This window comes from Heliangelus exortis, chromosome 9 (assembly GCF_036169615.1).
Source record: "Heliangelus exortis chromosome 9, bHelExo1.hap1, whole genome shotgun sequence".
NCBI lineage: Eukaryota > Metazoa > Chordata > Aves > Apodiformes > Trochilidae > Heliangelus > Heliangelus exortis.
The window spans coordinates 26,307,914-26,328,570 of NC_092430.1; the positions used below are offsets into that span (position 1 = coordinate 26,307,914).

The 20,657-nt window shown below is 40.8% G+C and overlaps 2 protein-coding genes across 2 annotated transcripts in view; one reads left to right on the forward strand and one right to left on the reverse strand.

Annotated features, from left to right (window-relative positions):
* TM4SF1 (transmembrane 4 L six family member 1) overlaps positions 1-20,657 on the forward strand; it is a 37,446-nt gene that overhangs the window by 3,921 nt on the left and 12,868 nt on the right. The gene's annotated exons all lie outside the window — the stretch shown is intronic.
* TM4SF4 (transmembrane 4 L six family member 4) lies at positions 846-5,562 on the reverse strand. The gene is made up of 5 exons (XM_071752948.1): positions 5,107-5,562; positions 4,749-4,838; positions 3,123-3,256; positions 1,362-1,551; positions 846-1,069 (listed from the first exon to the last, which is right to left on the reverse strand). The coding sequence occupies exons 1-5, from the start codon at positions 5,278-5,280 to the stop codon at positions 1,052-1,054; spliced, it is 606 nt and encodes a 201-aa protein (XP_071609049.1). The 5' UTR covers positions 5,281-5,562; the 3' UTR covers positions 846-1,051.

Here is a 20,657-nt window from a genome sequence, read left to right on the forward strand (position 1 = left end):
TTGTTTTGTCTGAAACTTTTCCATAAGCCCACAGGGAAGAGAGCAGCTTTATAGCAGGGACTGCATGATTATATGTTAACGAAGTCTTTCCTACTTTCAGCACAGTTAGCAGTGTTATAATGAACTTTGCTGTTGGAATAGCTAGGTCAGCATGCCTGTGTCTCCAGAAGCCCCTGGAGGACAAAGAACTGAAGGCTGGGAAAGTATTTCTACCATGCTCCTGTACTGTTATAGTTTTTGTTTTCAGTTTTATCTTCCACAGCTGTGCTGTGTAGTTACATTTCCTGTGGTGAGAGTGACTGGAGGAGAATTGGTTATGGATGAAGCCAAGATCCCTTCATGCTGAGAAATGTCTGTGAATTGGCCTTTCTCATTGAATTCCTGGTGTGAAGCAGGGTATCATGGTGTCCAAGAAGACTTGTACCACATCAGACTAGGGATCCACAGCACTCTATTCTCTGTTACTTTGACCCTACAGTTACCTGTATAACAGTGCTGCTGCATGCACCCATCTGTCAGACACGGTCCAGAAAAGAGACCTCACTGTGAGATTTATGGATCTCTTGTAACAGACTGTCTTTAAAGGGAGCATTTTAATGCTGGTAGGTCTGGCAGAGAGAAGTACTCACTTTTCCACATAATGTGTATGTACTAAAAAAGTTAGACTTGTGATATTTCCATCTGATAAACCTCAAAAGAAAATAGACACAACTGCATTACAACGGAGTGTGCACCAGCTGCATTTGGTGACCCCCAGCTGGAAAGGTGCTTCAGGAGAGAAAATAGTTTGCCTGTGAATACCCTCTTTTTAAATGGAAGCTGTTTTACAAAATTAATTATGAATGTGGGAGTTTAATTTCATTTTTATTCCGTGATGAGGACCTTCAGGAAAGCTAGAAAGGAAGTCAAGGCTTCATAATGTTTGTGGAGGGAAGTGCCCTTCATTCTCCTATTCATAGCCAGAGGTGATGCATCTGAGGGCTGCTTTATGGAGCTGTTGCAAAAGAGATCCTCCCACGGCATGGAGGGTTGTCTGCAGTATTCATATTCTTTAGACAGTTCCATTTCCCTGGAAGAATAAAACCATGGAGGCAATTTAGTGGTTACTATTCCTGTGACTTTCAAAGGTGTTTACTGTTTCCCAGTGGCTATGGAAAGCTGTCAGAAAACCATCACAAATATGGACTGAGATCATATTTTCAACACCTGGAGGCACTGTAGGGTTTCAGCTGTACCTTAGAAAGAAAGACAATGGTGTTGAGTGAAAGCCTAGTTTAGTGTTTCAGACTGCCAGCTAGTCAGGTGTATCTATAACTATTATCAGTGCACAAAATAACAAAAGAAAGCCATCAGTCGCTCACCCCACAGCATCCACAACATTGACAGTCTCCACAGATTGTTCCAAACAGTCCGTTTACCACCTGGATGCCACAGAGCACTATCTGGATCCCACTCATGACCAGCAGCAAGGAGAAGAGACTCAGGTGCCATGGGACAATGTTTTCAGGTGACTTACAGGTGTCCCACAATGTGTTGTTATGGAGGTAGTCCCTGGGGAAGGAAGAAAACGGTTATCTCTCTGTTGGTGAGAACAAGGTCCAGCAAAGCTCCTTTTCTGCTTGGTTCCTCTACCATTCAGAGGAGGAAGTTTTGAAAAGACAAGGCATTAGATGGGAACAATTATAGATGAGTATGTGTTCAATTGAGCAGTTTCTGGTACTTTGGAAGGAGAGATCTTAGCCAAGCGTGTGCCAAATGGATGTTCATCTGTGCCAATGTCTTTTATTGAAGGCGATTTTGCTGCTGATGTTGTTCCCTGGGGAGTGAGTTGGTGCTGACATCTGGTGGTATGTCATACACCCACACAACGACAGATCCGGGACTCCTTGGCGGTATGGCACTTCCTCCATCACCTCCTCGCCAGAACCCCCAGTTTTTTACTGGATTGCAGTATTAGATCTGTGTGTCTGTGTAAGGGCTGGGGCTGGACCGGGGCATTCTATCCAGTACCTCAAAATACAGCTGGGAACAAGGAAACAATGTTGCATTCTACAACTAAGTATTTGTCTTCAGTAACTGTATTACATTGTAATAACAATGTGAACTACCAAGACAATATCATAAAAGATTCATAATGTCAGCTTTTATAACAAAACAGATGCTGCAAGACCAGTCACCTTTTGGCCACAGGAAAAAACAGCCCTTGCTGTTCTATATGCCTCATCTAAAGAACAGCAATTAGGTAAAATATTTTGCATTATTTTACCACCACATTTTGATTTAGCTGTGAACTGCTTAACCACTTAGTGTATTTCCTCTGCATATTCTTAATGCTAATATATTTCCTGTGTTCTTGTCAAGTGATTACTTGACTGTAACCAAAATTATGTTTGAAACAGAGAATATTTTTGCAGAGACTGCCAGAATTACAGCAGACCAATTGTATTACAGCCCTCACTGACCCATGAACAAATGAAGTGTAAAATACATTTTAAAATTTTTTTTAACCTGAACTGTAGTTTTGTGGTGTGTCATGCAAGAAACACTGCTACGTCACTCTTGACTGAGGAAGACTGTATTAAATATTCCCAGGTGAGCAGGGATTTACTGCACCCCATGTCTGCCTGTTTTGATGGTACTTGCCACCCCTCAGTAACACGTGGTGCCCTGTTTTCAGTTGGACCTTTGCTGACTTCAGCCATGAGGTTGCTAGTGTTTCATGTTCTCATAGCAGCTCTTGAAAAGTGATAAATACACGACATGTTTTAGTTGCAGTGTGAGGAACAGACAACTTCCAAATTCCATAACCAAGATCAAATGACATACAGATCCTAATTATTTGAATAGCAGCAAATTTCAATATGGGATTTCATTACTCTTCATCTAGGTGGAATTTTTGCCATATATTGCTTCTCATGGTATGAGTAACCTAGAAGGTTGTGTACTCCTTAGTGGCTCCTTTGAAACTCACTTGTTTTGATTGTACTTGCTATTCTTAGTCAGATCTGTTGAACCTTATCTATTCTAAGAGCTTCTGTGTTTTAGACAAATGGTATAATTTCCCATTTTATAGAACAGATTTGGAAGTTAAACCACTAACTCAAAACACTTATTTATCTTACCCATCATGGAAAGGATAGGCCCATTCTTTTCCAGTTTGGCATTTAGGGCCTTTGTTTATAGCTACTGATGACATAACAAAGCAGTATCCAGCTCCGAGAACTCCAACAGCAGCAAATATTATAGAAGAAAACATCTGATGAGGGGAAAAACAATGTTATTTTTGTTCACATTCAAACAATGGAAGGTATCCTCCTATTAATGTGAATGTACATTTTCTAAATTCAGCCAAAACAGTCAACTCCTGAACTGCTAAAATATATTAGTTTGTGATTACACAATAATTGTATAACACGTACCTGCACTGTCATTTAACAGATTTAAAACAAGTAGCACCCTTTGCCTGCAGGCAAAGGTGTGGACACAGCAGATGGCACTCCTGCCCTTCCAAGAGTGTTTGTCCGGCAGACCTCGCTGTTGTCACTGAACTGAATGTCCTTCTTGAGAGATTATAAGCAAGACTGAAGCCTTGGACCAGTCAGACGTTAAAAAAAAATCTGCAGTGCCCTTGACAAATTGGCTTTGGAATCTTCGTCACATTTAGACCAAGTAATTTTATCTTTCCTGACTCTCCCCTTCAGGTTTCATACTAGCATACTTCACCTCCTTGCAGGTACTGATCGTTAGCTCTTGTGGTGCAGTTGGGGTGGGTTGGAAAGGATGGGTTTGTTTTTCTGGCTTTTCATTACAGCATTTTCATACAGCAACATGCCAGCCTGAGCAGGGCCATGGGCACCCACCTGGCACCGAGTTATCTGTGCTCTTCAGAGCTGAACTGAGAGATGTTCACTGCTAACAGAAAATGGTAGCGAAGAGAAATATGTGGCTCTGTTCCCCACCCTTGAAGTTCTGCCTGTTTTGTTGGGTTTGCCTAAAGGCTGCATCAAAGGCAGGGTTCCTTGTTAACCTCACAGTCATGATTATTTTCCTAGTTTTTTTTTCCTTTTTTAATATTTTTTTTAAATTTTTAAATTTCTTTTTAATGAAAATCTGTTCCTTAAAGTCTTATGATCTACTTGAGCCAAAGAATTTATTTTGAAAGGACAGGCTTTCCTAGTAGAAATTTTTTTTTTCTTTAATCTCATTCTTAAATTAAATGCTCACAATTTTTTACCGTGTCTGAAGGTACCCATTTGAAACTCTTCACTTATAGTGTGAAAGGAAGGTATAAATTCCATGTGAATAGGAATACATGGAATACAGGAACATAAATTCCTGGATTACTCAGCTTTAAGGAAGAGATTGGCTTAGGTGACCTACCAAGGTCTCTTACCACCTGAGATTTCCTATGAAGCTGATGAGATACTCCTGTCCCATTGAATGGATCTGCAGTGAGTTGGGAATGCAGTGCCCAACTGTTAGAATGATTTTTAAAACTGCACACAAAAAATGGCTAAAGAGAACTTAGGACCATGTTGCACACTTCAAAACAAACTCTAGATCACTCAGAAAGTAATTTATATTGTGATAGCAACTATAACTATCTTGTGACAGCAAAACAAGAGGCAGTACAGTTGTGATACCTGTGGCACAGCATCTGTGTAGTCTCTCAGTGACTGTGCGCAAAAGATACATAATATCAGTAACAATTTAGATTTTACTTTTTTGCTATGTTTCCTCTCACTTACCGCAAACCTCTTTCCACAGCTCTCATTACCACAGCATCCACAGCAATCATTATTCTTAAGGCCCAAAAATACCAAGGCAGGAAAGATCATCTACCAATAACAGAAATACAATTTGAATTGGTATGAATTCAAGTTACATTTGCATTTAACTGTAATAGTCTTTTTCTTTTAACTAAATCAGTTTGTCTTTTTCTTTTAACTAAATTAACTTACATATTGCAAAACTGTTGGATGATTTATAACTTACTTGTTTAGCAAGGAAGAATTTACGGTGTTGAAACCTACACTGAGGTACTATAGAAATTCAGAAATGCAAAGTCATGGTGTGGGGGGGAAATGTCTGAATCAACGTACTCACCAGTACTCCGGATCCCAAGATCCCTCCAAACCACCAAACCTCATCTGTAATGTTGTTACTGTCTTCAATCACTTTTCCTCCAGGGAAAAACAACAAAATGTGAGCAAGGGTACATAGCACGGACAGAGGGATAAGAGTGACTCCCAAGCACTTGGCACAACCTCCTGTGCACATGCTTCTTTAAAAAAATGGTAAGCACAATTGAAGGCAGAGAAAAAAATTCAGATCTTCTCAGAACTGTTTTGTAAGAAGTGGCTTCTTGGAATACTTTACAAAATCCAGTTTCTGCTGTGCCTTTAGAGGAGCTGAGCCTGTAGAATGCTCCCTTCAGAGATGCTGCTGCAGTCGTTCAGACATGCAGTGTGCTAGTTATTTATATGTTCCTGTGGCCGTGATGTCAATTTTCTGAACATCCGTAAATGAAGTTACGTTCATTGCAGCCTCTCGGTTTACTATGACAACCAATAACCTCTGTTAATGTTTTACTAATGTGGGTGAGACACTTTGTTACCTGGGCTCAGGTCACACACAGATATGCTTCTTAATTCTGGATCCTGGTTTTTACAGTTCATGGTCCTTTTTCACACTAAAGAAATACTTCTTTCTAAAGACTGACATGAAAACACATAAAGAATTAGATGGACAACAGTTTCTATTTTGCTCAGATGGTAAAGCTCAGAACATTTTCATGCAAATCTGAAAAACACTTTTTTTAAATTTGAGGCTTTGTATTGACCCATATTGTGGATCACTAGGAATTTAAGCACTTACTTAAACAACTCCTCTTCCCCTAGCAGTGTCAGAAATTCTTGGGGTAATGCTAGTGGTTCTTTTTAGTTGACCTTTTCTCATGCAGACAAGTCTCTGTAGATGACTTGCCAGAGATCAGAAACCTACCTTTTATTGGGCTGTGCCACAGAGTATGTGTCACTCTGTATTTGGGATGAAAAGGATTTTGTATGTTTTGTGATTTCTGGAAACTGTGCTACATGGTGCAAGACTGTTTGCAGGAAAGACTGAATTGAATTCCCAGTCCTGGAAACAATCATGACAGTAGTGCTGAGTAGTGCTGAGTTTCTTGTGAAAATCACAGTTACTTTGTAACTGAAGAACTTGAGCTGTTTGGTGCACAGCTGGAAAGCATAGCCCTTCACATCTCAGCCTGCTCATCCAGAGCAGTTGCCTGTGCCAGGCTCTGGGAGCTGCCCACTGCTTCGGCTTGTGTTGGGTCTCTCCTGGGAGCTGCAGTGACCTGTCCTCCTTCTCATGAAGCAGGTGTGATTGGAGGCATTGACACTGGTTGCTGGTTGGGCCCCTAAAGGAGAGAGGAGCATCTGGTCCCACATGCATAAAAGCAACCTGCAAGAGAGCACTGCAGGGAGAACTGTGAAAAGCTCATGTTCATAAATCTAACATTTCATACCAAGGCAGCCAGCTACGGAATAGAAAAGCAGACAGAGAAACAAATAAAGAAACCCTGGCTGACAGCACAGTCTGCATGTGGTGTTCAGTAGGATGTCGGAGTTTTCATGGCTTTCTACAGCCCGTTATTGCTTCTGTGGCAAAGATTCAGAACCTGAAAACTCTTCATACTTCTCTGGTTAGGTTAAATTGGCTGGTGGGTAGAGAGCATCTGTGGTTTGGCCCCGAGTTATAGTCAGTAACAGGCAAAGGGAAAATATTTGCTGTATCTGGAACGTAAACTTGTTTTTTTCCCCCTTCTCTCTGAAGGGGGGAAATTTGCCTTATGTGCAGTTGTGAAACCTGGCTTGCAGTGAGGGGAAAAGGTTTCTGTTCCATTGCATCCAGCACTCTGATAAACTGAGAGGCTCAAAGGCAGCTGCTTTTACCAAGCTCCTGCCACGCTTTCAAGCTGAGCTTCACAACAATCCTTCTCCTTCCCTCTTACTCCACTCATAGACACTGTCAGTACCACAGAAGGCTGGCCAGGCTCCTCTGTTCAACTATAATCTTATTTATGTGTGGCCTATTTAAACTACTGCCAACCTTTGTGTGAGGGTTTAAGTTACACTTACTTGTCAGCAGGGATGGCTTAAAGGGAGGTGGCATCCAGCCAGATCTGGAAAACAAAACTCAGGTTGTCTCAACTCTTTTTCCAGGGAAAAATTGAGTGACTTGTACGTTCATTTCCTCTCAAAGGGGTTATCCTCTTCCTCTCTAGCCCACATTTTCCAACTCTGGCCATCTTCCTGGGAGGAGGGCCAGTGAGCCCATTGTCAAGCATCAGCTGCAACTGCTTGTCCTGGAATAAATTATCTGTTACAGAGCTGGTTTTTGAATGTTGTCATCCTGACCTGTTCCACAGCATTTGCCTAGTAATTGTGGAGTCACCATGAGAGGCACACCCTTCTGCTGTGCTATGAGAGGGTGTTTCCTCCTGTCCTCACCTCCTAAGTCATACAAAGTCCATGCTCTGCAGAGAAAGGTGAAATCCATGTTTTCCTAGGGAACATAATAGGAATGGAAGGCAGCTCAAATAGTTTTTGTCATTTCAGGAGGATGTAAGCAGTTATTATACCTTATTAATTCTTTGCCTGGTTTCTTAAAATGTAGACAGGCGAGGATCTGCAAACTACACGGAGACTGAAAAATGACAGGAGCAGATAATTTGATTGATGGAAAATATAAATACTTATACTTGGACAGCTTCATGCTCCAAGGACATATATAAACCTGCAGAGTGCATGGTAGCTGCTAGCTGTAAGTGGGAAAGACCAATCATAAGAAGCAGTGATCCTGAAAGAGAACCAGATGTAGCATAGATGGTATCCTGAAAAGTAGAACTTATCCTGGATGCACCACACACTAGTGAACCATCCTTTCCTCAGTACTAGGGCTAGCCTTCTGAGATACTACCACACCAGTACTATTATCAGAAATTCCATTTTTTGTTACCATGGATTTTTTGTTAATCTTGGTAATCAGATTTTTATTTTGTTTGGATGAATGTGGCTCAACATGTATTTTGGTATATCTACACTTTTTAAACTGTAGATAGGTGTGTCTTGATCAGTTCTGGTGTCAATGACTGAACTCATTACACATGACCCAAGGTCAGGAGTTCTTCTTGCTCTTGTGATTTGTGTAGCTTGTAAATAGTATTGTAGTATTGTAAATGTAGATTGTATTTCTGGAGCTTCATGAACTTCTCTGAGGACTGATCCTGCCTCAAATTAATGCAGGGAAGATTTTGCTATGGGCTTATGGGTAGGACTGGATTTACAGTAGCATAGCTGAAACTGGCTCTGTCCAAGCCTCTGCTGCAGCAGGTAAATGTGTGTGTGTGTTTAAATATATCTCCTATGTCTGGTGACACTCCTGTGAAATGCATGTGTATGGAACGCATCTCCCGTAGATGCTCCAGAGTGGGGCTGAGTGAGTGGGGCTGTGTGTGTGCAGGGTAAAAGCCATCATCACTCAGCTCTGGCAGGAGAAATTCGTTCCCTTTCACAGACTTCTCTGCCAAACCTGGGGGCTGTCTGTGTGACGGGCCATATGAAAACAGAGAAGAAAATGAAACCTCGGAACTGAGGGCTTCCCTGTGCTGGTGTTCGGCTGTCCCAGCCCCAGGGATACCCTGGGTGCCCAGGACAGGGTGGTAATGCGTTCAGTCTCACTGGTGACTTGTTTGACCTTCAGTCTCTTCCTGACATTTCTCTTCAGATAAGAGCTGGTGACAGGCAAAACTTGGCCTAGGCAGTATTTTAATTTTATTGCACATTAATATCCTCGTGAATACAGAAAAGCCAAGTATGCTATTGAGTGTTTGAGAGGTGGGCTGGAAGGCACGTTATGACTGAAACAGTCCTGATTCATGTGCTGTGTCGGCAGTTCTGCTGTAAGTAGCCAGGATTTAGATATGATGTAAGCCTCCAAGAAAGATAAAATTAATTACATCTTAGACTGAGTATCTACGATAAGTAGGTAATGGCCAGCTGAGTGAGAGATTCCTCTGCCCCTCTTGAGAATGGAAATAGGTCAGCCGAAGACTCCTGAATTTTTATGTCCTGTTCCAAGTAAAGTTTTTATTCTGTGACATCGCTCTTGTATTTGATAGCATAGTCCCTCTTTACTAGAGAACAATATTTGCAAAGAAGTCTGGATTTCGATTTGTGTTGGACATACATTTAAGCTACTGAAATTTTCATTTGAAGTGAAATCACACAGATTTATTTTACTAATTGGGCTTTTCCAAGCTTTACTGGAACTCAACTTACACTTTGGTGTTTTACTGTTTTCTAGTCACGTTCTGTTACTTACCATTTTACTTACGCTCACTGCTCATTCACCAACTTTCCCACAAATGCTCTTTTTTATATACTTTATAGTTTTGCTATGATTTTTTTGTCAAGTCCTACAAATTAAGAAGATCAGAATTATTTACAGGGGGTGTGCACAGTTTAGAATTACATATTCTTCCTGTCCCAATGAGTGCTGAAGTGCTTATCTGTCTGTCAGGCACTGTCATTCTCTTGTTGAGTATAATTTAGGTTTTCTTCTTCTTCTTGACCTCACAGAAGTAGGCAACCAGGTAAGAGATGTCTGGGAAGCTCTTGTCTTAAAGTCAAAGAAACAGATGAATCTGCTTCATGCTTCCACCAGATGCTATTATTTTTCCAATGAGTGAGCTGGTTCAGCCTAGTTAGGGGAAGCGTCACTGGGTGGTACCACTGCTCTTGGTTTTCTATAACTTCTTTTTCAGTTTGTCACTTACTGTATTCAGAGCCCAGTAGTATTCATCCTGACTCGGTACGTTTCTGAGGAGTGCAGCGAAGTACAGTGTGCTTCCATGTGTATTATCCTCACCAGAAGCAGTCTTTTCCATACCTTTTTTTGCCTCTGGTTTATTTTTGCTAGCAGTCAGTGCACCTGATGTTGTTTAAGTAGTAAGTAACATTTGTATATATTCTGTAAAGATTTGAAAATGAGAAACTGGAATTACTGTTACTTGAGTGAAATCCTGGCTACAACATAAAGTAAATAGTTCCCACCAGGTTCAGTGGTTCTTTAAGATGGGTATCATAGAGGAAAATAATGGACCCTTGTTTGTAGGAAAGAATTCCTGTGGTGTAAAAGATGTTCATCTTGTGGTAGGATATTCATGCTTGGGAGTGTCTGGACAGCATAGATAGGTTCAGTTTTGCTTCCAGATCACCTGTCGAAAATGAAGAGGCTTACCATGACAGATCATAAACTTCTGATTGTGTAGGGAAGCAGACTAAAGAAGGACAGTGCTCCATGAAACTATAATTCCTCTTTCCATTTTGGATCAGATTTGAAAGAAAGTTACGTTTTTAATTTGTTTAAATTTAAGAATTGCTGTGGATCACATCTTCCAAGTTGGATGTCTCATGCTCTTGGATGATTCTACACAGCCTTTGATTGACAATAAGAATGCTATTATGTACGGCATCCACTTCAATCTATTTGGTGTGAGACTGCGATGCTTAATGCCTCCCATTTATCTTACTCATAACTACAAACAGGCTTCCAGTTGGATAGTCCATCTCTGATGCTGATTTCACTGGGGACAGTAGTTTAGAAGGGGGTCAGAGTCCATATTTACACTTCATTTCCTCTTCAGTTGTTTGTTTAACTACCCTCTGCCTAAATTGTGTTCAGAAGAGGGGGTTTTCATGACTGAATTGTATTTTCTTCCACGCTGAGCTCCTCTGATAGCAGGATGCAGTTGGCATTATGATGGCAGCAGTCATTGAGTTTTTAGCTTTGGGATGCACAGAACTCACAATTATGAGATTTTGTTTGCTTTGTTTTGTTTGTTTTTTTTTTCAAGAACAAACAGAATGTTTAATTTTCAGTTCATTACATTCAAGATCTAGTATGTACCCTACATTTATCTGTTGTTCCCACTGACTTCTGTGGGAAGCTTTGTTGAATAAGAAATGCAGAATTGAGTTGTTTTGCTAAAATCTTTCACCTGCAATTAAGATAGTGCATTATTTGGCCCATCAGGTCTCAGACGTTGCAGTCTCTGTACTGCCTGTTCACAGCATTGGACTCCATAGGCTCTTGGAATGCTCATCCTTCAGGGCAATGTGTGACTACATGTTAGTGGCCTCGCCTGCAGTGGATTTATTCTCTAGTCATTGCTCTAGTGGAGAGCAGAATCTAAGCAATTTGCCTTTCCAGTGTTGTATTTCATCGATTTCTCAGTTAAAAAATAAATTTTAAAATGAGACTCATCGTGCAACAGTAAGTCTAACTTCTCAGCAGTTTTGTCAAAGTTTGCATTCTTTTCATGAATGAGTTGAAAATATATGAAATTGTGGCTCTTTTGTGAATTGTACGCTGTTGTGTTGACAAGCCCTGTGCTATCCAAAGAAAAGCCTATAGAGGCAAGGGCATGACATGCTATTGCAGTTATCAGACCACTGCTGCTTTTTGGGTTTTTTTAGCTTGAATGTCTTGGCTAGAGTTTTGGAGGTAGGACAGACACCTCTGCACACCTCCCAACCTTTTTGACTCTTCAGTTCTTCCTTGGCTGTTGCAGGATTACGATGCATGCCCTGCTCCTGTTTTCAGAGCATTCACATGAGGGGTGGTGCATTTTTCATATTCTTCTCTCACCCTCCACCAAATCACTTTGCAATCATTAAATTTGCATTTGGTAAACCAACATACTGATTACTCTGTAAATAGACATCCAGATGGTCTAAGGCGTATGCACTGTTTTGTATTACACACTGTTTGTCGCTGATAATTATTTCTTTGTTGTTATAAATTTTGCCAGGCTAGGAGTGGAATTATATTGCTGATAACAGCACCCACAGTAAGCTTCAAGTGATACCTGGTATTGAAAATCTTGCCCCTTGATATGCTCTGTCCCTCCTTATAGCATAGTTCTTGTAATTGTTGCTATGCAGTACAAGATCTGTTAACTATTTCACAGATTTGTCTTTTATTATAAACTGAAGTTTCTTTTGTAACTTGGCATTTGATATGGAACATTTCATTTTGTCAACATAGTTATTGACAACACTTGAAATACATTTTTCTGAAAGAATTTGACAAGTCTGGATTTCAGAAGTGAAAAAGAATTCTTAACTGAGATTCTAAATCAGATCTTTTTGTTTCTAAATGAGCAAAACAAATTTTTTTTTTTTTTTTTTTTTTTCCAGGAACAAGTTATATTCAGTTTTATAGATGGACCTTCACTTGTGTGCTCAAAGTCAACACAGTTAATTCATTTTCACAACTTCAGTTTAGACTCTTATCATAAGGGATAAAAAAATAGTGTAAGACCGCGAGCTGATGCATTGCTATCTAAAGTACAGAATATACAAGTGAAGAGCAGCTGTATTTTTGTTGTTATGTCATTGAAATGATACCAACTACATTTAATGAGAGGAGAGATGGTTTTACTGTAAATAGGGGAATTAATGGAAGGTTTGCAGCAGCCTCTGTTAAATTGGTTTTATTTCCATGGCAACTCTTTCTGCTTCCTGGATAACTTTGTTTCAGTAAATGTAAGATTGGAGTGGGTGGAAGATAGGCCTTTCTGTCTAGCAATAAGTGGGTAACTACAATACATTTCTGTATCATGAACAGATAAATATAGGCACGTAATCTTGTTGTGTAGGGAATGTAATGTTACAGGTTGCTGAGAACCAAATGCCAGCAAAAATAAATAGGTAATTGAGAATGAGAGCCTATTGATAGTGCTAGTTCATTCATGCTGAAAGCACATACAGGATCTCAGCTGTAATAAACATAATGCATTGGGGTTTTTTTTCTTTTTTTTTAAGCTGTGAAATTTTATTGTGTTTACTAGTGTGACTAGAGCTAGGTAACTATTAATCTACTCTATAAAAAACTTGCTTGCTTCTGTTTCTCCTTCAGATTTGAAGTCAGCTACCATGCAGTTTGAAGGCCCAGTGGGAAGTTTACTAGAACACTATTTATTTCAGAGATATATTATGTGGATTTAGTGGTTTGTTTTGTTTTTCTGAAGGCATGGAAGTCATCCAGTTTGAATGCAAAAGACTGGGTTGTTCTATAAAACCACAAGAGCTGCAACCTCAGGGTTTGTTACAAAACTTCTTTTTTTCCAATCAGCAAAATAAAATTCTAATCTTTTTTCACATATGCCTTTCCTCTTAAAGCGATAATGTAGCATGTCTTACAATAGTTTATGTACCTAGACTTGATTTGTTAAACTTTTTTTTTAAATGATAAAAACTGGTCAGAGTTGACTCACCTTGAGTAAATTGGTTATCACTTGTGTTAATATTTAATGCTACGGTACCAGGCTGTACCCTGTTACTTTCAGAGCACTCCTATATTGTTTTGAGAGATAATGCCTCTTCTGCCTTAAATACCAGGTATCAGGGACAGGGCATGCTGTGTGGCCTCAAAGGCCCAGTGCTCCTGTTGCATTTGTCTTATATAAAGTCTGTGGCAGATCCTAACAGTGCAAACATTTAGGTTATGAGACCCTAATTCTGTTCTTGCTCATGGTGATTACAAAAAAGTTAGAAATAAATTAGTTCAGGAAAAAAACCAAACAAAACCAAAACCAAATCATTCTAGTTAGTTATTTGTATCTCATTGTGAAAAAATATGCTGACTCTTTTGAAGCTAGCCTGAGGTGGAAGGATTATTGGAGCCCTTAGATTTCATATTTAACTTTTTCTCATGCCTGCCTGTTTAGCTGTCATTTCCCTACATCTCCTCCTGTCACCAGTGCCCAGGACAGCTGCGGCTCCACACTCAGCACATCAGGATCTTTGTGCAGGGACGAGCCATTGGTAAGTACACACCAAGGCACCTCTGTGTGGTAAAAACAGGAACCTGAGAAAAACACCACAGTAATTTATAGACTTCCATCCTCTTTGGCAGTTAGCTAAGCTCCTTCAGGCTCTCCCCCTTCTTCCTTTGTTATGTTTTTCTGGTTTTTTAAATCCCAGCACCAGACTAGCTTTCATCCACGGTAGTTCTCTCATGTGGTCCAAGGAAGACCGCAAGAATGCCAGGACCAGTGCTGGGGAAGTAGCAGAAATACATAGCTGCAAGTAGAAAATGGGACTGAATCTCCAGCAACTGTTTGGTGTCCAGTGAGTTTAAGTCAGCTGTTAAATTGCACCTTGAGACTGTGAAGCTACCATTTTGAGATACTGGGCCTCTCCATGCGGTAACATTAGTTGGTGGTCAGTAACATTGAAGTTTTATGCATGGCTATTTTAATTAAAGTAACTTTTTCCAATTGTACTCAATCTTTGTGAGTTTCAGATAAAACAAAGCATTGTTGGCTGCAGCTTCTTTTGCACAGGAGGCCTAAATCTGGCCTTGTTAAGAAGATGCTTTGTCAGGAAGGTGTTGCTGACCTTGGTGAAATTCATCTCCTTTATGAGTGTGAATGGGAGCCAGGTGGACATGGGAAAGTTGCTCTGCGCCTCTGCAGCCCAGAGGCTCCCTCACGTGCTCCCAGTTCTTGCTTACAAGAGAAATCCCTGGGCATCTTTAGAGCAAATTGTTCCACTGCTGTTCTGCAGGTGGGAGTAAAACCCCAGTGCCGATGCTGGGGAGATGTGTTGTTCCCCAGGTGCTCTCTCTGCTGTCCCAGGTGTTCCTGCATGCTGCACGAGGGGCACAAGGCACCAATCCATGAGCAGGCCGTGTTGCCTTCACTGCACAGCTGCTAGGCCATCATGGAGAAAATAAGGCCAAGGCAGGCCTGTGTTCGTGCCAGGGTAAAGGCTGGGGTGTGGTGGTCAGACAGTGTGGTGGCTGCCTACCCTGGAAAGGGGTCTTCCCAAAGCGTTGTCCGATGTTTCCTGCCCTGGGAAAGGAAAGCCTCAAGCCATGGATCAGATGGCTCATACCTGGGCTTGGGTTCCACAGTCAGGTTTCCTCATGGCTAAAATATGTATCAGCATTAGGTTTAATAACATTTGCATGAGATTCGGGTTAGCAGCAGGATAGTGCTTTCAGAAATGGCAAAAACTTGCTGTGATGGAATCTCCTGCCTTGGTTTGGCTAAAGTAGTCTTCCGGTTTTCATTCTTTTTGAGATATCTGTGTTTCTGTTTTCCCTCCTGGACTACTAGCAGTCTGGGGCAATTTTTAGGAACCGAAAATGGATTTACATATGTGGTACTAAGGATTTGTTTTAATGTTTTCATGTTCCATGCGTGTGAATTGATTTTATTGTTGTTTGGTTGTTCATTTGTTGGTAGATAATCCGTACATCACCTAGAGCATCTTAGAATGACTATATTCAATTTTAACCAGATCTCTTCTTTTCTTTGGGGAGGGTAATGAAAATATTTTTTTTTTAATTGTGATTATATTTCAAAGTTTCAGTAAACATCATAGCTCAGTTGTATCAAAGGAAGTTCTTTTATATCATCACCAGAATGTGTCATAATACCACACCAAATTGTGCTTAATTGACCTGACATGGGATTCTCCTTGGCTCCTCTGTCTGATTTCTGGATGACCTCATGCAGGTGATTCAGCTGCTGTCACGCCCTTGCCTTTTGGGTAAAAGTATTATATACTCTTGTAACATAATTATTTCTAATAACTTGAAGCTACCTGACCTGCCATACTAAGTGTCATCTTATTACAGCAAGGTCTTTATATCCATATTCATCTTCGTATTCTGATGGGTTTACTGACTTGCCAGCCTCTTTGATCTGAGTGTAGGGCTCACCCTATAAATTTGACCCTATAAATTCAACGACATTGAAATGTGCTAAGCCCTGTCGTATTTGTATGTACATGGGATACAGCTGCCATTTCTCCAGCACTGGAGAGCTCTGGTTGCGTAGCTGGCTTTCTCAGAGCCACACTTGTGCTCTCAGGTAGAGCTAGATGCTTGCAGACACAGCATATCTGCACTTTGACAAAACTTCTGGATTTAAATGGCACACTTTTCTTAGTTTTTTGTCTGTCTTTAAATGGAAGTCACTGATGTTCATTCTTTTTCGTCAGGGTTTTAAGAAACCATTTCTCTTCACAGACTGCCACAAACTAGTGGCAAACATTAAAACTCCCCACCTTTCTCTGATATAGACTGCATTCCTTCTTTATAACCCTGTACAGTTTAAGGATAATGCTGTCAAACTTGGATTTAGTCACCTGTGATTTCTCTTTAGGCAACAGGGTAAGTGACCTAAATTTCAAGGTGCTGAATATGCCAATACCCTAATTGAAATTTTGGGTGTTTGGTATATAAGCTGCAACCTGTTTTCACTGAAGGCAGCAACTGGAGCAGTTACACATTTTTTCAAGACACACTTTTGGCCCTCATGCAGAAATCCTTCCCTTGTCCACACTACCTCTGCAGTTAGTTATGTTAGTAACTTCTTGGCATGTAATCTGGCTCTGTATTCCTTCACCATTTCTGTGCAGGGACTGTGCTGTGCTGTTCATGTGAGCATTCCACTCCCTTCTGAGAACTCTGCTGCTTTCACCTGCTGATAAAGACCCACCTTTAAGGTTAAAGTTAAAGGAGAAGTTACATGAGCTCATCTGAGGAAGCCCTACTGCTCTTCAGGGACGCGCTCAGGTGATGACTTTCTGTCTGAAGCTTTAACTTGCCAGATGATATTGCATATCTGCCCAGACATCTGCATTGTGGAGGCCACAGAACTCACTGAGGGATTCTTGTGATTGTTCAATCGTGTTATGCTGACAGCAGTCACTAAGAATGCACTAGGGCTTGGTTTCTAGAATCAAATTATGTGAAATCTGCTGCCAGTATTGATGGTCTGTACTCAGTGGTTATTTTCTTCCTGTTCTGCTTGAAAAAGAGATCTTTTTAATACTGCTGATAGACTGTAGAAATGTTACTTCCTTAATGATGGTACACTTTGGTTATACCTGTAATGATGTGGAGACATTTTAAGACCTGTTGTTAGTCTTTGAAAAGTAAAAGATATGGGAGAATTAAGACAAAGAATTTTTTAAAGTGATCTTTATTTTCTTGGCTGTCCCAATCATTATCCCTGACAACATGCATTTCTCTCACATGTACAGCAATCACTACAATGTAGTTACAGTAATGAAAAAACCCCAAAAGATTAGACAATAATATGTTAAATTCTTTAGTTCTGCATAATGTCCTAGGGCATATGGTACAAAGGGTTTGCTCCTAAGTTATTTTTCCATCTGTCTTCTTGTACTCAAACGATACAGATATGCTTATATGTATCCGTATACCCTGTCAATACTATGCAAAAAAAAAGTAGCATTTTTAATTTCTTGCTGATTGAGCGTTGCCCAGTTATGCTTCCTATTCCTCATACTTCAGAAAACTTTGTAGTTCTGTTTTATACTGAGATGATAAAATGATTGTTGGGTTGCAAAATGTGGGGAAATAGGGAAGATTCGTGTTCTTGGAACACGACTACTATTCTCAGCAGGTAGTCCAGCACACTCTGCACACCCTGCTGAACACAGTATCTTGTACCATAATGCTGCTTACTCCAAGAGCTAGAATTCCTTCTGATCCAGAGCTTAGAGGAAAAAAAATTTAGTCATTCACTCAGTGGCACACCCATTGCCTATTGAGAAATATTTTTAGAAAGAAGCAAAAGTCCACAGCATGGCTCTCAGAAACTGTTTTGAAATACCTGGCTACATGAACACTCATGCCTGTAGACTTTACTCAAGGAAACTTTTTAAGTACATCAACGGGAGTTGCATCCAAGTTGAGCAACAGACGACAGACTCAGGGCTAATGGGCTATCTATTGAGCTGGCAAATTTCCTGTTTTCAAAGCAGGAAAGTCTATGTCCTGAGTAATACTGAAACCAAAATATTCAGGTACGAGGCAGCTTTGGGAGCAGACATAAAACTTAAGGAAATTTTTGTAGAGTTAGCAGGATAGTTCAGGTTATCTCAGTGCTAAGAGAAATGTTTGTGTTAGTGCTGCTGGGATGCTGGACCTGTGGAAGGAATTCTTCCCACAGGGATGGATTTTGCAGTAGCTGGTGGCTGCAAAGGTGGCTGCTGGAATGTACTGGCCTGGAAGAGGAGGAGTGGGTCATGCCTTGATCCTCTCAAAGGGAACTGGGATTTCTTCCCTTTGCAGAATCCTGTGGAAAATCTGTGTGCAGAGGCACATTTTAAAAGTGGAGCAAACACCACTGCTTTTGGAGCACAGCCACAGAAGAAGTTGGGCTGCCCAGTTCTTAACAACGGGTCATTAAAATGCCTCCCCAAGACGAGGAAAGTCGCAGGCCTGAGGACATTTTAAACCATGTCTCTTACTCCGTGTGAAACCTCCTATCAGCAGGCTGGGAGTGCAGCCTCCTGTCTGACGTGCAACCCTGAGTAACAAAGGGTTCAAAAGACAGGAGGCTGGCAGTAGAGCAGCAGCTACCCCAGGGAGCTGTGTCCTGGTGACCAGGACCAGGTAACAGTTGTCTGACAAGCATATTGAGCAGGGACCTACATGGCATCTTGCTTCTGCGAAGACCTGCAGTGTAAGCTTTTTTTCTTTGACAGGTAGTTCACAGATCCTGTGCCAAAGACAAAAGTGGGCTTTTCATAATTTTAAGTCTTTTTCACAAACATTTTGACTGGCATATTTCTGCTTCTTACAGGTTCTGAGCATTTTTGCTTTGGGGAATACTAGGCAAAACCAAAGACCACTATCTTATCCTGAATGTAAGAAGTATTAAGTAACCTTTAGGTGATTATGAAAAATGTGTATCTGTAACTAATTTGCAGTTAAGATTATTTTGTGTGTCGGCTCGAGATTTCCCCCCATAATAATCATAGTATGAGCACTTTCTTACACTGGATTGGACTGCAGACTGGGTTGTAGCTGCAGAGCACTGTTCTAATTTATAATGCTTATATCTTATTCTAAAAGATTGGTTTAGAGAAGTGTGGAAAGCCACTACTTTGCTGTTGGGAGTTGTGTTTATGTTATGAAGAAATACCTTCCCTCTATGATGCTTTTAGTATAGATTTCTAATAATGCTCTTTTTGTTGCTGCTTGAAACATGGGAGAAAAGCTTTGTGTGAATGTTTGGGAAATGTGTCCAAGTGGAGAAGAATCACAGCTGTAACCCTAAACACTCTGTAGAATTCTAATGACAAAAGTATGCCTTTGGAGAGGCATGTGTTTGTTTTTCAGGTCTGGACAACTCTGAAAGTATGGTTCAGGCACAGAAGAATTATTCTGCAAAAATTTTTATTTATAGTTCAAGAAAAGTATTCACTGAGGCCTGGTCAGAAGACCTGACTTCAAGTAAACTGTACAATGAATAGTTTGCTACTACTAAATAAAATGTGATTTTTATTGGAGAGGTTCTTAGTATGAAACTATTATCGTTTTTATGTTGAAAGTATTATGTTTTGCAAGCTGCAATACAAACTTCAAAGAAAAAAATCTTCACTATGATTTAGCCAATATTATAAACAACTTTATACCATGTCAGAATTCCTCAGTACTAACTACTGCACAGTGGTGTGAACAATGTGATTAAATTAATACCTTAATGTCTATGAATGATGCCTCTATACACAGAGCTCTTTATTAGGCAGTAACACTGGACATTTTAAAATGTGTGGTCAAACTAATGCAATGGTACTTGTGTTGTTGCTGCTCTCTGACATGGGTCACAGTACAGCTGACTCTCTGCACGTGCAGGCTGAGGACATGAAACTCAGCTCCACTGATGCATTCTCAATCTGTGCTTACTCCAACAAAGCTCTGATACTTAGAAAAAAAGCCTGTCCGCATCCAATGCTAAGGAGCGTTCTCAAGTAATTAACTTTAAAAAGGAATTTTTCTTCCCTTGTGTTTAGGGATTAGGCATGCAAGTAAACTCTGTAGGATGAGGAGGATCTGTTACTGTAGATTTTCATCTGCCTCTGTACATGTCATAGAATCATAGAATTGGCTGGGTTGGAAGGGACCTCAGAGATCATCAAGTCCAGCCCTTGATCCACTCCCGCTGCAGTTCCCAGCCCATGGCACTGAGTGCCACATCCAGGCTCTTTTTAAATATCTCCAGGGACGGAGAATCCACCACTTCCCGGGGCAGCCCATTCCAATGTCTGATCACCCTCTCAGTAAAGAAATTCTTTCTAATGTCCAACCTAGACCTCCCCTGGCACAACTTGAGACCGTGCCCTCTTGTCTTGCTGAGAGTTGCCTGGGAAAAGAGACCAACCCCCACCTGGCTACAACCTCCTTTCAGGGAGTTGTAGAGAGTGATGAGGTCTCCCCTGAGCCTCCTCTTCTCCAGCCTCAACACCCCCAGCTCCCTCAGCCTCTCCTCAGAGGATCTGTGCTCCAGTCCCTTCACCAGCCCAGTTGCCCTCCTTTGGACCTGCTCCAGCACCTCGATATCCTTGCTAAACTGAGGGGCCCAGAACTGGACACAGGACTCGAGGTGTGGCCTCACCAGTGCTGAGTACAGGGGCAAATGGTCATAACACTTCCCTCAGAATTATATGAAGTATGTTTGTTAAATAATTTGGCTCAAAAATGTTGTTCTGGGTTTTTTTAATAACATTAGTCCTTGTATACTTGTACTAAAAAATGAA

Bases quoted from the DNA above. Each gene is read 5' to 3' on its own strand.
- TM4SF4 (XM_071752948.1), bottom strand. From the start codon at position 5,280: ATGTGCACAGGAGGTTGTGCCAAGTGCTTGGGAGTCACTCTTATCCCT. The intron at 3,257-4,748 runs GTAAGTGAGAGG...TCCCCTCATCAG, and splicing joins GCTGTGGAAAGAGGTTTGCG to ATGTTTTCTTCTATAATATT. The intron at 1,552-3,122 runs GTAAGATAAATA...TTCCTTCCCCAG, and splicing joins GCCTATCCTTTCCATGATGG to GGACTACCTCCATAACAACA.